Source organism: Misgurnus anguillicaudatus, chromosome 5 (assembly GCF_027580225.2).
Source record: "Misgurnus anguillicaudatus chromosome 5, ASM2758022v2, whole genome shotgun sequence".
In the NCBI taxonomy this organism is placed as follows: Eukaryota; Metazoa; Chordata; class Actinopteri; order Cypriniformes; family Cobitidae; genus Misgurnus; species Misgurnus anguillicaudatus.
The window spans coordinates 15,965,400-15,982,208 of NC_073341.2; the positions used below are offsets into that span (position 1 = coordinate 15,965,400).

At 38.7% G+C, this 16,809-nt stretch overlaps 1 protein-coding gene across 4 annotated transcripts in view; it reads left to right on the forward strand.

The window, feature by feature from the left end:
• The window catches only part of slc12a5b (solute carrier family 12 member 5b), a 110,860-nt gene that overhangs the window by 67,027 nt on the left and 27,024 nt on the right, over positions 1 to 16,809 (forward strand). For all 4 annotated transcript variants that reach the window (XM_055167592.2, XM_055167593.2, XM_055167591.2 and 1 more), the window contains exons 2-13: positions 4,394 to 4,494; positions 4,584 to 4,715; positions 5,107 to 5,253; positions 9,490 to 9,544; positions 9,938 to 10,068; positions 10,194 to 10,441; positions 10,537 to 10,748; positions 13,612 to 13,779; positions 14,434 to 14,532; positions 14,737 to 14,794; positions 14,966 to 15,140; positions 15,220 to 15,338. In XM_055167592.2, coding sequence (XP_055023567.2) covers positions 4,480 to 4,494; positions 4,584 to 4,715; positions 5,107 to 5,253; positions 9,490 to 9,544; positions 9,938 to 10,068; positions 10,194 to 10,441; positions 10,537 to 10,748; positions 13,612 to 13,779; positions 14,434 to 14,532; positions 14,737 to 14,794; positions 14,966 to 15,140; positions 15,220 to 15,338 — 1,559 coding nt within the window. In that variant the 5' untranslated portion in view covers positions 4,394 to 4,479. The remainder of the gene's footprint in view (positions 1 to 4,393; positions 4,495 to 4,583; positions 4,716 to 5,106; positions 5,254 to 9,489; positions 9,545 to 9,937; positions 10,069 to 10,193; positions 10,442 to 10,536; positions 10,749 to 13,611; positions 13,780 to 14,433; positions 14,533 to 14,736; positions 14,795 to 14,965; positions 15,141 to 15,219; positions 15,339 to 16,809) is intronic.

The window sequence follows — 16,809 nt, forward strand, 5'->3', positions numbered from 1 at the left end:
ATAAATGTTAATGTAGAAAATGTATCTGCTCAAGTTTAACAGTGCATGGGCTCCAGACATATTGTATGCCACTTTTCCACTGATTTAAATCCAAATACATACAGTGGAGTCCGCTACTGTATGCTATGAGTGACTGGTTTGATGTCCCAAGATAGTATGTGCATCTGTGAAAGGATTAAGACACCAGTAACTTATAAGGCACACAGCCCAGATAAGCATGGGAATAACTTAATCTGAGAATTTGCACTTTCATTGTTTGGAAAGCTTAATGGGGGTTATGTTAAGTTTGTGTCTTGGATCATAGAATTCCTAAAGAGAAAAAACGGACACAAATTAATCATTTTCTAACATACAGTAGGAGTACAAAGCTACTCATAAGCCACACATACAGTTATACAAAGCCACTGACTAAGAAAAGAGAAATGTCAAAGGGGGGGTGCTCAGATACTGTAAACACTTTAGATATTGTCTTTAAATGCTGAAGTGACAAGGAGAATCAAAGACATTTTAATTTACGACAGGAAGAATCAGCAGACCACCATTAACCCCAATGATATTAATGAGCGGACCCCCAGTACACAGCTCACATCATCTATCTAATATCTGTCAAACGTCCTTTATTAGACCTACTGTATAGTAACAAGAGTCCGAGTACAAGATTAGTTGTCAGTTGTCTTCATCTGTACGCCCAACCCTTTACTCATTATTGCTTATTACACAGTGTGCGTCTGCTGGGGCGGAGGAAAGATGTGTCAAGAATGACAAAACACTGCCGAAAAAACCCATATCAAATGTTTTATCAGGAAACATTAAAAACGAATTAAAGGTTTGGTTACTCAAGGGAATCAAAGCAACCAAACAAATTTAGAAGAACCGTGCTTAGTTTGAAAACAGATAATAAAATAATACAATGAATGCATTGAAAGTGTTGCATGAATATACTTATTTTACCTTATATGTGTCCTTGTAGTGTAAACTGCTGGAAAGCTTAAATGGTGGCAAGTATTGATTCGGTGCTGACAGATGAAATTAGTAGGTGATGAATTGTGTGTTTAAAGGTCGTCGGGTCACAGGTCAATAAGCAAGCAAATGCGGTGAAAATTAAAATGTACGGAGCTTTGCCAGGCACCATGATTAATTAAACTAATACATCGGATTAAATCGGGCAAGATAAGAGGCAGGATTCCCTTGACCATATAATGAGCATTGCTTCTACATATAATTACTGTATGTTAGAGAAGGCAGGGAGAGGTGACAGCACACAATATGCACTGCCATTTAGAAACACACACAAACAATATAAATCCACAATATATGATAACTGTGATTTATCTTACAACGGCATCATTGCGACGCTGTTAGGGTTTGTGCTGCACTCCATCTAAATTAACCCATGAAATGTTCCCGTGATAAAGGATGTTCGCCTGGAAGTGGGAGTGTAAAAATAGGATCAGAATGGGGTTGTTGCCATGGAAGAGTATGGAGAAATCCTGAAGATTCCTCACCCACACACACAAGGAGTGAGCCTTGTTGATGCATTGGGGGGGGTGTACAATTTCAATTATGTTTATCCACACTCTTCCTGTTCATTTTTTTCCAGATAGAAATTATGCCGTAACGACTTGCAATAATTGGAAGTACTGTGTAACACTTACCCAGCACTCATAATACAGCATGTGCCAAAAAAGTGTAAGATAGGATGCAATATAGTCTACCACATTTGGCAGCAGTGGCGGCTCGTGACTGCTCTTCCAAGGGGCACAAATTCATGTGTTCGAAGTGTGATGTGTGTTGCTTGTGTTTTTTTTTATTTATGTGTTTGTTGCGTGTGACATGTGATGCACACAGGTTCACTGGACGCGCCAAACACATATTTTGAAATTACGAACCACACACATGATGGGCTACATACATGTTGTGACGAACTTTGCATTGTGCGCCTTTGAAAAAAGAAGTCACCGGTCGCCACTGTTTGGCATGAGCTTTTATCCAAAGCGACTAACACTTTGCAAGTTATATCTTCATTTCCTGGGAATTGATCCCAATCCCTTGTTATTGCAAATGAAAAGCTCAAATGCAAAACCCATCTGAAATATTTGCAAATGAGCATTTTATCTGGCTTTTACTGTAGGTTTATGTTCAGTAATTATAATTTATTGGCAATAAAAAGGTTATTGGTAATTGAAATGCCTCATTTTCACAAATGTCCCTTTAGTCATTTCATTGGTATTTGTCTTTCGCTGCAAAACCCTCTAAGTACAAAAATCTCCAGTCACTTTTCACTGTCCTTACTAAATTAACCTCCTAAGACCTGGTGTGCCCATATACGTGGACATAAAATTTTTGTTGTTTGCACCATAATACTTAATTCTGTGTAAATGGAACCTGTTGTACACAAATGTAGACAATTAAACTGCTTCATGTTCAAAGAAAAATATTTGGTTATTATATTTATTGGTTCTTACTAACTCCAAAAAGGCACCAAAGCTCAAAATATCCTCATTAAATATCCTAATTTTTATCCGGGTAAATCACTCTTGCACCTTAATGTTCATGTGCTGTCAGTCATTTAGTTAATTTTCAGTACATTTAGAGGACTTTGCTAAATTGTTGTGGTGTTTAACGGATTCTGCCAACATTAAAGTCGCCATGAAACAGAATTAGCGATTGTCTATTTTTCCCGTGGTGACGTATATCCGAGTGAAAAGGCTTCTGAAATGAAAAAAAGTAAATTAAATTCTTAAATTTGTCCATTGAGAATTGATTGGATCGTTGGAAGTTGGGTCATGTTGCTATTTACAAGGGTTCCCACGGGTCCTTGAAATCTTTGATAGTTTGTGAATCTGGGGAAAATTATTCAAGGCCCTGGGAAGTTTTTGAAAAAATACATACATAGATACAGGTCATTGAAAGTGCTTGAATCTATTTTATGTTTAAAAAATCCATATTATTCCCTGTGTAGTGTAGGATAATATCATAAAAAATCTATTAATTTGCATAGTTGTGTTTGACATGAAAACGTCTCGGGTTACGTATGTAACTGTTGTTCCCTGAAAAGAGAATGAGACGCTGCGTCTCCCTTGCCATACTTCCTGTGTCCCTGTAACGCCGTCTTTGGCAATATTTCAGATAGTGATATACTTCCTGGCTCCTGCATCACCCTGTCTTTGTTGTTAAGCCTCACCATTGGTTGAATTTGATATACACATTCAGACGCACTTACGCCTGGAGGCGTCCCCAAAGTGTCACCGGAGTGACGCAGCGCGAGTTTCCTCGAAAGGGAATTGTAACAATGTATCTTAGGGTAACACGATGATACCTTGCTCTCACTTGAAATGTGTCCCCACATTTAGTCCTTGAATATGAGGGTTTTGGACCTGGAAAGTCCTTGAAAGGTCCTTGAATTTGAAGTTACTAAGGTGTGGGAACCCTGTATTTACTAATCGCTGTGATTTTTTAAAGAGGGGAGGAGATATGCGTTTTTAATTAAAGATTATGAGGCCACATGAATTTAAAAAAATAATAAAGCTCACAAGTAATTTGTAAAAAATACCAATATTCCAAAATGTACAGTTTTCTATTTGAATTTCATCGTGACTTTAAGCGGATTTGAGACGAAAATAAATGTATTAATCGTGCCAAAAGCATTCAATCAATATCATTATCTTTTTTTGGATGGTGGTGCAATTTTGCATCTGAGCTCCTCAAATGCTCACTAACATGCAGTAAATGCGCTCATACTATTAATATGATGACGCACTCTCTCAAAACCACTCTTAAGTATTATGTGCTAAAGCAGTGACGTTGGTCTTACATGTAGTGTAAGCAAATCCAGCAGGAATGATGTCTGACAGATTGCTAGGCAGATGTATTTGTGTTTATAAGCAGTTTGATTAATACAATGCTGAATATAATCCCTGTAAATGATTCACTGAGGTTATGTTGTAAAAAAAGAAAAAATGGTCATAATCCCTTCACCCTTATGATGGTTGAAACCTGTATGACTTTCACAGAACACAGACAAAGTTCACAGGCAGTGAAAAAGCGACCAGCTGGTCAAGCCCCTACTACAAACTATTAAAGGGGTCCAAAGAGTACTAAGCCCTTTTTAGGTTTTTATAACTTCAAATCCATAAACTAAAAAGATAATTTTTGTCATATTTTCTTTAAACAACTTTACTAATGCTTATTCATTTCATGCCATGGCATTGACTTCAAAATGTACCTTTTGTATTTTATGAAAAAATAAAAGTTGCATAGGTTTATAATGACACACAGCTGAGTAAAATTATTTTTTTTTTGGTGTGAAATTGACCTTTTTGTTTATTCTTTTTCAGATAATTTAATTCTTTGACATTTTTGTTGACAAAGTGTTTATAATGTCTGTTCACAGGAGATGCAGCGTCCAAGGAGAGCAGCCCTTTTATCAACAGCAGCACCAGTGATGTGGAGAAAAGCCAGCAGTATGATGGGAAAAATATGGCCTTGTTTGAGGTATAATGAAACATTCCTTATGATTTTAAAGGGGTTATACAGATGGATGTTTTACTTTCATTTAATGTACATGTTTATGTGCTTTGTAGGAGGAGATGGACACCAGTCCCATGGTTTCGTCTCTGCTGAGCAGCCTCGCCAACTACTCCAACCTGACACAGGGCAGTAAAGAACATGAAGAGGCTGAAAACAACGAGGAAGCGCGCAAGAAAACTGTGCAGGTAAATGTGATCTTCAAATTCAATTGAACTGTACTGTAAGGGCATAATGAAATTGTACTTACCTGTACCGAACCATACCCGAGTGTGATTATTTCCCCTCCGCTGATCAAGCTAAAGTTGAACCAGACTTTGGGGGTCAAACGTATACTTGGGTACGGTATGGTATGCATAGTGTGAGTAAGCCCTATAAGTCACTACTGTCTTAAATATAGTGTTTCGTTCATTAACTTATTGTGTTTATGTTGATGGGTGGTTCCTTGTCATTGATTGGATGTATGTTGATTGACAGACAAATTAAATGGGTGTTTATTGAATTATATCAGGCATCATAACTGTGATGATAACTGTGCATGGGTGCTGATTATTGATTGGTTGACCGTTTGATTGACAGGCTCCACGTATGGGCACCATTATGGGCGTTTACCTGCCATGTATGCAAAACATTCTGGGTGTCATCCTGTTCCTCAGAATGACCTGGCTGGTGGGCGTCGGAGGTGTGCTGGGCACCTTCTTGATCGTCTTTATGTGTTGTTCTACGGTAAGTCACAAATACAGAGACGTAAATTCATTTAAAACTTCGCTTTAGGAAAAATGGCCTTACTTATGTAGGAAAAAAAACTGAATAAATGACTTCATCTGGGTTTTTCACTATTCTCAGACGTCATACCCACAGACCGTTGGCTAAACGACTGATGCATACGGCACACTTTTCTGGAAGCATTTCAGCAGCGTCTGCTTGGTTGAATTATACAGGATTTCCAGGAGACGCGTGTGTCGCATTCTTTAGTCTGCCTGGAAAAACACAAAGCCGAAAAGCATGCAATGTATTTAAAATACGTCCAAGAATTTTGCGTGACTCAAATCTAAAAGAGACCTTTGAACGTTCAGAGACTTGAATGTTCAGAGATGTGAATGAATGGTTGCACACCGGTAATTGTGGAGACATTTCCTCACCCCTAAACGTGATTGGTTGCTTTACATGTCAGTCATATGGCCTCTTGGGCAGACATTCAAAGCGGCATTGGTTCTCAGACCTTCAGCGAGACTAGGTTTTCAAACATTCGGTCACAAAAAATAAAAACTGCTTTAGATAGGCAAATCTAATCTGAATTTTATTGGGTTATAAACTGGATGGGACACAAAACCCACAATTAGCTATGTTGTCCTTCAAATCTGAATTTAATTTTCTATTCCACCCCAAAGGTTTCCTCTGCTCAGCAAACACAAATTCTTTATTAACGCCATGCATCAAGACCCACAGAGACATGCAATCAAAGTACAGTATCTCTCTTCACGACCCTTCTCAAAAGCTCAGACTTTCTCTTTTTCTTCCCCTGCATACCTTTAACTTAAAATCACTCACCGTTATACAGTCACTTTGTTGTTTGTTTATCTCCGAATAGCATGAGTGTCAACGGTGCCATTCTGTGTTTCTGCCAAGAACATAAATGTGGATGCTGACATGAGGTGTTTCATTTCAGTGCTGCCAGTTTACCACTATGGACAGCGGCCAACGCTAAGCGGTTCCTGCTGAGATTCTATTGCTGTTTGTATGTTTGTATGCGTTTTGTGCGTTCTTGTGTCACATCTTAGGAAATATTTGCTTAGATCGTTTGTTGGGAGTTTGTAAAGTGTTATGTAAGTGACGGTGTGCTGCCACTTTGAGGCTTTTTTCCATTTCGTCGTGTCTGCTGTAGAAAAGTTTATAAATATCCCATCAGATTGTAATTCTCATATATTGATGTTTTAACCCAATGCGCACATATTTTTAAATCAGGGGTCTCCAACCTTTTTGTGAGCAAGGGCTACCACAATGGATTAAACCATCTGGGGGCTACTTTTTTATATAGTCCATTAAAAACTTTTTTGTTTTACGTGTTGATTTTATTCTACTTGTTGATATGTTTCACAATTGTTTAAAATGTTAACATGCATAAAATAGCCAAGCTAATAAAAAATAAGTAATAAATAAATATTAAAATTAAGGCTTTTTAAATGTGCTCCATGTTGGAGACCACTGTTTGAAACTTGAACAGTAGTGACCTACTGTAATAGTCTGGCAGTAAATGGATAATTATTGAGTGATTGCATTGAGTAGTAAAATGTAGCTAACTCATATATTGAATAGCCAGTAATAAACGGGTGTGTGGTGGGCGTTCTGGCGCACTATGGCTGCCCGTGCATTATCCATGTGGATGCCGCACATTGGTGATGGTTGACTGCCCCTTTCATATGACGAGCGCTTTGAGTGCTGCTGCTGCTGCAGAAATGCGCTATATAAATGTAATAAATTATTATTTATTATTATATGCTACCCAGTCTGATATCTTTATATATTGACTGAATTTAAATAAGTGAAATTAAACTTTGATGCTCCTAATCTCAGAATAACATTTAAACCATCATTTTGGTGTTAAATAACAACCGTCAGGATTTACTAAAGACACGCAGTGGATAATTAGGGGGCGTGCACACCAAAGCTTTTTTATGCGGCTGAAAATGGCGCATACTTCTGCTTTGTTGTACAATGCACTGATTGGTTGTTGTGATATTTGGCCCGCCCCTTCTACACTGGGATTGGATGGCCGTGTGAGAACTGACATTGATGAGCTGAGATTTTTACTCAAAGTTGAATATTTTTCAACTCTCTGCACTGAGCGCGGAAAAAGCACAGAGCGCTGGCTTTCAGCACGAAAAAGAAACGCCAGTTGGTGGCTTTTTTGAAAAACCCCACGCTTCAATTGGAAACAATTGAAAACATACGCCAGCCGCCAGAGTAAGGGGGCAGTCACACCAAAAGCGCTTTAAACGCTTGCAAACGTAAGGCGGGACACACTGCCTTTTAAAAAAAAGAGCAGTGCGACGCGGCTTTTCATATTGCTAAGCAACCACCGAGTCAGCTATCTTGTCAATCAAATATTGAAGCGTGAGCGCTCTTTTGCTGTTAACTGTCATATTAGCAGAAACTTTAAAAAGATGACGCTTGCTCTGACCTGGTTTGAGGGTTTGAGCGAGTGGAGTCAGGTTCTTCAAAGCAACTGTAAACTACACTCACCACAACGTAAGGCCCGCCTCTCCCCTTATTTGATTGGACAATGGAAAGACGCGAATGACGTCGGGCTCTTCTCCGCTCTCAGCGCTCCTTCAAAAACGCGTGCGCGGCAGGCGGGAAAAAAACGCAAGGCGCGCATAAACAGCTCCCAAACGCGCCCTGCCCATAGAATATCATTCAAAAAAGACGCCTGCAACTGCCATAAACGCATTTGGTGTGACTGGCCCCTAAAAGCTTTGGTGTGCACACCCCCTTAGCGCTAAAAAAAGGTGTGGTCTAGTTATTTTTGCGACTAACCTTATTGCATATGCATTTTTAGGAGTTTCATCTGCAACCGCATCACAAAACTCATCATCCGTCCATTCGCCATCCAACCGCACTAACGTTTTTGACCAATTTTCAAAACCGCACCCACCCGCCATCCGCTGATCGGGCGATGCAAGACGCTGATGATGACAGCCGCGAGACTAATTCCGTGTCCGATCGGCGCACATGGACAAAAATAAATAAACAGCCTAAATTAAACGGACAAATTACATAGTCTGCACTGGTGTCATCCTAATTTACCACTTTGTAAAACTTATTCCAGGCAACGCTTTTCTGACCTTCTATTTCCTTTGTTTTTAATTCTCCTTTTTTGAGTTTGTCACGTACCTCCTTCGCCGACGTTGCCATCTCTGATAATAACAAGCAGTCAATCTGCATATACCGACTAGCCATATAAATGCCTGATGAAAATTTGACTATTTCAAAGTGTGCTCAATTTTTGGGATGTAGGTATAGTCACAACAATATTTAACAATGTATACATATATTTTTAATTTGATTGGTTCAACCGCCCGCCACCCGCCCGAATTTAATTAAAATATTATTTTTCGTCATGTCATCCGCCCCATCTCTAGTTTGTGCGTGTGATATAACTGGCATTTGTGCTTTTATTTAATGCCGTAATAAAGCATGTCTTAAATCATTTTACGCTTTAAATGGCTGCAATTGTTGTTTAAAGGAGAGGCATCACATAGATCAAAGAGCGCTTTTTAACACGTAACCGTTTTTTAAAAATTTCTTTTTTATGTTAATTTTTATTTACTGGAAGGGAATAAAAGAGGATTCACTAAAAGTCGTCACACAATACCAGATGTTTCAAAACTTCTTGTAAACCTTCATTTTTTGTCCTTCAGTGTCCTATGGTTTGGTTAGCTGGAATTTTTCACCTCAAATTTCCAGAGCGATGTGCGTCCTTGGTGCTGATCTCAAGCACATCAGGTGTTAGTAGATCACCCGCACCTGCAGGAGCATCAGGTCTGCTTATTTGCGACTGTGAAATCATTTGCGCTGCTCTTACCCTGCGTTCCAGTTCGTTTTTTTATGACCTTCCCTCGCTAACTTCCCTCAGTCTTGCCCACTACTGCTGAAACACTTGAAGTAGGTTCAAATGGATCGCCCTAAGCCCTTGATCACATGGAATATGAAGACCGCCCCCTCCATGTGCAAAGCGCGAGTTGTTGAAGTGACATCACAATCGTGATGCATTGTGGGATATGGAGCTGCCTGAAGTGTACATATGAAGTAGACAAACAAAGCAATGTGAAATCGAGCTATGAACAGCTTACTTAACTATTTGCACATTAAACTAGGATGAAGAAAGCATTCTGCTTTGTCATGTAGTCTCTCTCTCTATCGCTTACTGCACCCTTTTGATCTTTATTTAACATATTACATACTATGCTGACTGCAATCTCAATGAGTGCAATTGCCACCAATGGAGTTGTGCCAGGTAAGCAAGATTCATATTGTTTGTGTATGTGCTAAAACCCAGAGGACAGTAGTCCTATCGTTCTTCATGGGCAGTTAGCTATTGTACAATACACAGTACAGATCCCAACTGTGCTGAGATCAGCTCCTGACTTATAATGTGTGTACTCTTGTACAAATACATGTCTGTCTGTGTTAGAAATAAGTAGAATAAATACACTGAACACTTGTCATCCTCTTGACATTTCAAACTGAAATATATGGATTGTTTTTATAAAACTGCAAAAAACAAATGTGGGTAATATTTACACCCTTTATCATGAGGATATGAACTGCACTACTGTTTAACAATTAAGTTTAAACATTGTTGCATTATTGTACGTCTTGACTGATTATTTTTGTATGTGACATTCAGCCGGAGGATCCTACTACATGATCTCTCGTTCACTCGGGCCCGAGTTTGGTGGGGCAGTTGGTATATGTTTCTACCTGGGTACCACTTTTGCTGGAGCCATGTATATCCTGGGGTGCATCGAAATCCTGCTGGTACGACACGCTTTGCATTCACACCTACCAATTGAGAATAATTGCTTTACAATTTATTTTCATCTTTAAGATTACACTCCATGGACCATTTTCAAAATGTTTTTTTTTTCATGGATTTTCCATAGATCTACATTGTGCCAGCAGCTGCTGTATTCAAAATGGAAGGTCTTGAGGGAGCCGAAGCCGAGGCTGCGTTGTTGAATAACATGCGCGTGTATGGCACCATCGTGCTCTCCTTCATGGCTGTGGTTGTCTTTGTCGGTGTAAAGTACGTCAACAAGTTGGCTCTTGTGTTTCTCGCTTGCGTCGTTCTCTCCATTCTCGCTGTCTACGCGGGGGTCATCAAGACATCTTTTGACCCACCAGACTTTCCGTAAGTACTGTTTTTGGCATATTGCGATGGCTATATTTAAAGGGCTAGATTGTTTTTCAGAAACAACCGTAATCAGATGGATCTGTCTCACGTAGGGTCTGTTTGCTCGGAAATCGAACTCTCATGTCAAAGTTCTTTGATGTTTGTGCCAAGACTGTACAACAAGGAAATGCAACAGTCACCACCAAACTCTGGAGGGTCTTTTGTGATTCAGAGTTTCTGAATGCCACCTGTGATGAGTACTTTACCAACAATAACATCAGTCAGATCCAGGGAATACCTGGAGTCACCAGTGGAATCATGGCAGGTCAGAAATACTTACATTTACTATGTTTATTCAGTGTTTGTTCAATGTTTCACACCTACTGTCACAGTTACTGTACAAATATACACATTTTAAAAGTTAAACATGTGCTTAAATTGAGGAATATTGGACCGCTGAATGTTAATCTGTCAGTGTGTTATTTTATATTATACCACAGGGCAGTTGAATGCTTTATTCTGATTGTTTGAGAAATGTTCCACAGGTATGCATTATTTTTCGAAAAACGCACACCTAACCTGTCAAATGCCCCCTTCCAGAGCAAGGTCTGTGGTAACCGTGTTTTAAGCAGAATAATTTACTTCGGTCCTTTGAATTATGTAAGGAATAATTGATGACGGGACGTTGAATTATTTGAAAATAATGCACTCTCAAGGTGGTAATGCGGCACGACTTCTTATACCACAGTTACAACAAATATTGCTCTGGTGGTTATTTTAAGACATTTGACAGGTTAGGTGTGTGTGGTTTACAAAAATAATCAACACCTGTGGACCTTCTCAACCAATCAGAATAAAGCATTCCACAGGCCTGTGGTATAATTGAAAATAATGCACACTTGGGTGTGCGTTATTACCGAATAATTCAACGACCTGTTTGCAATTTTCCCTTACTTATATTGTAATCATATTATAACTTCTGTATATTTTTGGCCAATGCATTCATGGTTTTGCAGTTTTGACATGCTATAATCAATCCAAAACTATCTTAAAGGGATTGTACACAAGAAAATAAAAGTTTTTTTCAAAATGCACTCACCCACATGTTGTTGTATGAGTTTCTTTCTTTTGTTGAACACAAAAGAAGGTATTATGATAATTGATAATAACCACACAATTGATGGTGAAAAACAAATACAAATACTATGGAAGTCAATGGGTACCATAAACTATGTGTTATATGTTAATGCTTTAAGTTTATGAAAACATTATAAACTTTGTTATACAATTTTTACAAACCGAAACGCATATGTTTTACATTTACATGTCAGAGAACACACATGCATAAACATTTAAGTGCCAGTCTCTTTGGTAAAATTTGACGTTACAGAAGCTTTTGAAGTATTAAAATCATTCAATTATTGCAAATTATTGTGATATCCATATTGTGGTATTTGCGCTGACAATATTCCCAGTATATACACTCCTAACAATGTGTAATGATTATGTTACATTGGCTATGTTTACATGCACAAAATTTTGTCAATCCAACTAAAATTAATCTGATTGCAGGTTACGACAAGCGCACAGTCAGGATTGCCAGATTTGTGTATTAAAACCATCCCAATGGACATTCAAAACTAGCCCAAAGGCATCCCGATGTCTATTCACAGCCCAAACACCAATAACTAATGAATGAAATCCTTTCATCTTTAAAGGACAAGTTTGGTATTTTACACTTAAAGCCTTGTTTTCAGATTGTTTATGATTAAATAGAATGGTTTTGACTGAACTTTCGACATGTGATGGTGCCCCGGGAGTTTTCGGGTGTTTGTTGTTTCGCCTCCCACCTCTATAATGGCTGTATAGGTACACTGGAGCAATCCTAAAATGCATTAAACTTTCATTTACAAAGACGTGAAACCCACCGAGTGGTCGGGGGTGTTCACTGGTGTGCTCGCACGGGAATCGCTGCAAAAGACGCATTCCAACAGGTTTTATCCTAGTTTTTGTTCAACTCCATTGACTTGTATTAGATGTGCTGTGAGGTACGGTATTACACCGCACCGGGAACCTTGTTTGTGTTCTTGCAATTGGCAAAGACCGATTATCGCCACCAACTGGGCTGGAGTGTCTATTATTCAAGCTCTCAACGGAAGAATATACGGGTGTGAGGCGTTTGAAAAAATAGGTCCACAAGTTAACAACGAATGCTAAAACACCTGTTGGAAAGGATCTTTTGCAGCGATTTTTGTGTGAGCATATCAGTGAACACCCCTGACCACTCGGTGAGTTTCACGTCTCTGCAAACGAAAGTTTAATGCATTTTAGGAAGGATTGTTCCAGTGCACCTATGCAGCCATTATATAGAGATGGCGGGTAATACAACAAACACCCAAAAATTCTCGGGCCACCATCATATGTCCAAATTTCAGTCAAAACCGTTCTATTTCATCATAAACAATCTGAAAACAGGGCTTTAACCTGCAGACAAGAAATCAACTTGTGGAAACAGTTTAAACAGTAGCCCAAATCTGAACTCGAAAAAATCTGAGGACTTGGCACAGCATCTCTCTTCGAGTTCACGCTTTATCTCTGAATAAATGCACAAAGTCAAAGCTGAGTCAGAAAGTTGATCTTAAAAAGTTTTCAGATATAGGCAACAACAACAACAAAAAAACACTCAAAAGGCACAACCCTATTTTATTGCTTTATGTTATTTTATGAAAGTACACATGAACGCTGCAGAAAGTACAGCGCGTGACCCCATTACCGTAATAATGCGTGTTGCCATTGTGTTTCTGTGATGATAATACACAAATATGGGGTAAATATAAGATGTGAACTTAAGCACAATTCTTCTGCACATGTGCACAAGTTTTTTTGCATCCAATTGAGAAACTAATACGATTCACACATTTACATGCGTACCTTTTTCCTAAAGATCGGATCACAGATCGGACTACAGCGCCCCTTTTAATACAATAAAAATTTGCATCTGATTGACCTCAATCGTACTGATTAAGGTGTTTACATGAAGGCTTTTCGATTATACCATCAAAACAAATTATTTGGTTGCATTTAAACGTAGCTAGTGTGTATCACAAGACTTTTTGTATGAAAAACATAAGAAAATGTGAGTGAGGAAATGTCTCTTAATTTGATAAATGTCTCTTTTCTTTTTATAGAGAACCTCTTTAGCACCTTTATGGAAAAAAATTCTTTCTTAGAGAAACAAGGTCTGTCGGCGGTGCTTGACCCTGACTCCGCAAGAACCAACTCGAACCGTTATGTCCTGGCAGATATAACCAGCTTCTTCACCCTGCTGGTTGGCATCTACTTTCCCTCTGTCACAGGTCAGATTAAAATGTGAAACAGTCCGATCCATAATATTGGAATTATTAATGCAATTCCTGTCTTTTATATTATTAAGGCTATTTAGAACGTATTGCCATATTAATTTAAATTCGACATTGTATTAATTCTCCTTAATAAATAATGCATGTGCAAATGTTTTCGTAAGTGAAGTTTTCTGCATTATTTATATAGTGCGAATGTCTGTGTCCTATCAACAGTGTTGACAACGAGAGCTTGTTATATAAGCAGAAAAGTTTTTTTTTTATTACTGCATTGGCCCAAAGCCACAGAGACCGACTGCTGTCAATCACATAAATGAGTTTGTGTGGACTTTCCATTGGCTTCTGTTGTTTTTATACTAAGCTAATTATATTTTCAATGTCCTATCCCTCACTAACCCTCATGTAGTCCTTGCTGAATTTTTGAGATTTTTATTAAGGCATGATTTAGTGTGCTGATTAAACTGGGGGACCTCATGGGAACCGTTGACTGATCCTTACAATGTTTGTGTCAAGGTTTATTACCCTTATGAGGATGTTAGGCCCCCACAATGTAAGCAAAAACCTGAGCCATCAATAATCCAAAGTCTTCATTACTAGCAGTTTGTTTTTCTTAAAGTCTAGGAGCAATGTTTAATATTGTGTGTGGCTTAGGTATCATGGCTGGGTCCAACCGTTCTGGTGATCTGCAGGATGCTCAGAAGTCAATTCCTGTTGGTACCATCCTGGCCATCGCAACCACCTCCTTCATCTGTATCCTTCACTACAACCCAGCTTTATTCAGATAAATAGCTTGTGACGTCCATTGTGACAATGTAGAATTGCGCATCCTGGAAGTACAGTGTCATTCGAAATCCGGGAAACCACAAAATGCTAAAACGAATACGTTTCACCTGTAATATAATAGCTAAAATAGCTTTTTTTGCTTTATATTGTCCTAAATTCAAACTCTCACAGACATGTCTTCTGTGTTTCTGTTTGGAGCCTGTGTGGACGGAGTCGTTTTGAGGGACAAGTGCGTTTTAACTTTAAATTTTCATGCTACAAGTCAGTGCTAAATTAATATAGTTTGGCTCAAAAACTGTATGTTATAAGCTTTACAAATTGATTTTCACTTAAAAATGTATTGCATTTATTGCGAATTAGCACTTGAAAGCATTTTAGTTGATCATTTTATTATGCGCAGGTTTGGGGAAGGCGTCAATGGTAACTTGGTTATTGGTACCCTGGCATGGCCCTCACCTTGGGTCATTGTGTTTGGCTCCTTCTTCTCCACCTGTGGGGCGGGGCTTCAGAGTTTAACAGGAGCGCCCCGCCTCCTTCAAGCCATTGCCCGAGATGGAATCATTCCTTTCCTTAGGGTACATACATATTTTATACATGTATTCCTCTGATTCTCTCATCTTGTTCACAGGTTAATGATGGTCATGTGTTTCACAGGTGTTTGGACATGGCAAAGCTAACGGCGAGCCTACGTGGGCTCTCCTCTTAACGGCTTGTATCTGTGAGATCGGCATCCTCATTGCATCCTTGGATGCCGTTGCACCTATTCTCTCTATGTGAGCAACACTTTTAAAACACACCACACCTCATTTTTATGATTGCCAGATAGACCTTAAGAAAGTACAGTTTTGCATTTGCCAGTTCATTTAAAGTAGGGGAAAGGGGGGCACAACCTAACGCTTTTTGAGTTTGGCTCTATCATTCAAAAAATATTTAAGTTAGATGAATAATTTTTTTACACAATCAACACACACGTCTCTGCTAGTACAAATTAACACTTAAAGCAACACTAAAGACTTTTTGCTCTTTGCTCCCCCTACAGGTTAGAAGCGTAATTGTTCATTACCACTGTCGTAAATACTGCAGCATAGCTGGCTCTGATTGGATTGTAGGTCTGCCGTAAAGCAAGTTTTTGTAGTTTTCAATCGAACTACAGGACCACTACCCGACGGTTGGAAACTTCTTTAGTGCGGTTTTGGCCGATAGAGGGCTGCAAAGCGAATGTGAAAGTGCCATTCACCCTGTTTTGAGTGGATGAACCACTGAAACTTTTTTGGAAACGTTATTTTAAGGTAAAAAAAACTCTTTGGTGTTGCTTTAAAGTTTGTTTGAGGAACCTACTGTTACCGTACAATTACACCAAAAGTGACAGGAGTGCAAATGTTACAGCTTACCCCACAGGTGGGGTTCATTATAACAAAGGGTTTGTTGGTAACTCGTGCTAGACAATTTAGTTTAAACACAGATGTCTCAATAAAATTCTGTCTTTATACTAAAGGTGGATATTGTTTATATCTCTTCCTATAATAGATAGATATTCACACATTCATCCATTCATGATCCTAACCATTTTTGTATTATGCATCAATGCATGTAAATAGATTTTTTTGAAAGGGCTTCACAATTAAGACCAAAAATTCATAATTGTGAGTTAATTCCCCTGATATTGTATTAACAGTTATCATTTTAATTAATAGTATTTACAGTGCTTTTATTTCATTATCATTGTATACTGGAGGCTTAGTTGTAAAACTGTGTGACAACTAACCCCGCTGTGTAAAAATGTTTTCAATCCCAGCTATCAGTTACTAAGAGTTGCTGACATGTTTCAAAATAGTGTTATGTTTTAGGTCAGTGCTTCCCAATCCTGAGCCGTTTCTCAATCTGCTTTCTTGTCTGTACTTGTGTTCTTGTGAACTTGTAAAACGTCATCAGTTGCGGCCCAAGTACTGTTCCAAATCAAAGTCCATAGATATATACACTAGATGTCGCCTTGGGGCTCTGAGCATGCGTCAAAACCGCTGCCATCTTAGAACAGGGGTCTTGTCATAGGAAGTATCTAGGTAAAGCTGCTATCTCCACCTGTACTTCGAATTCATGGACGATGCCGGACTTTTGTGCTGCGTATGGATGTTAGGGCTACTAGCACTATGCATTACAGTTAGAAAAAGTAAATTTTCATAAAATCAAAACTTTTATTTTTTCCTGTACTAAATGCTAAATACATGTCTGACTGTTGAAACGAAT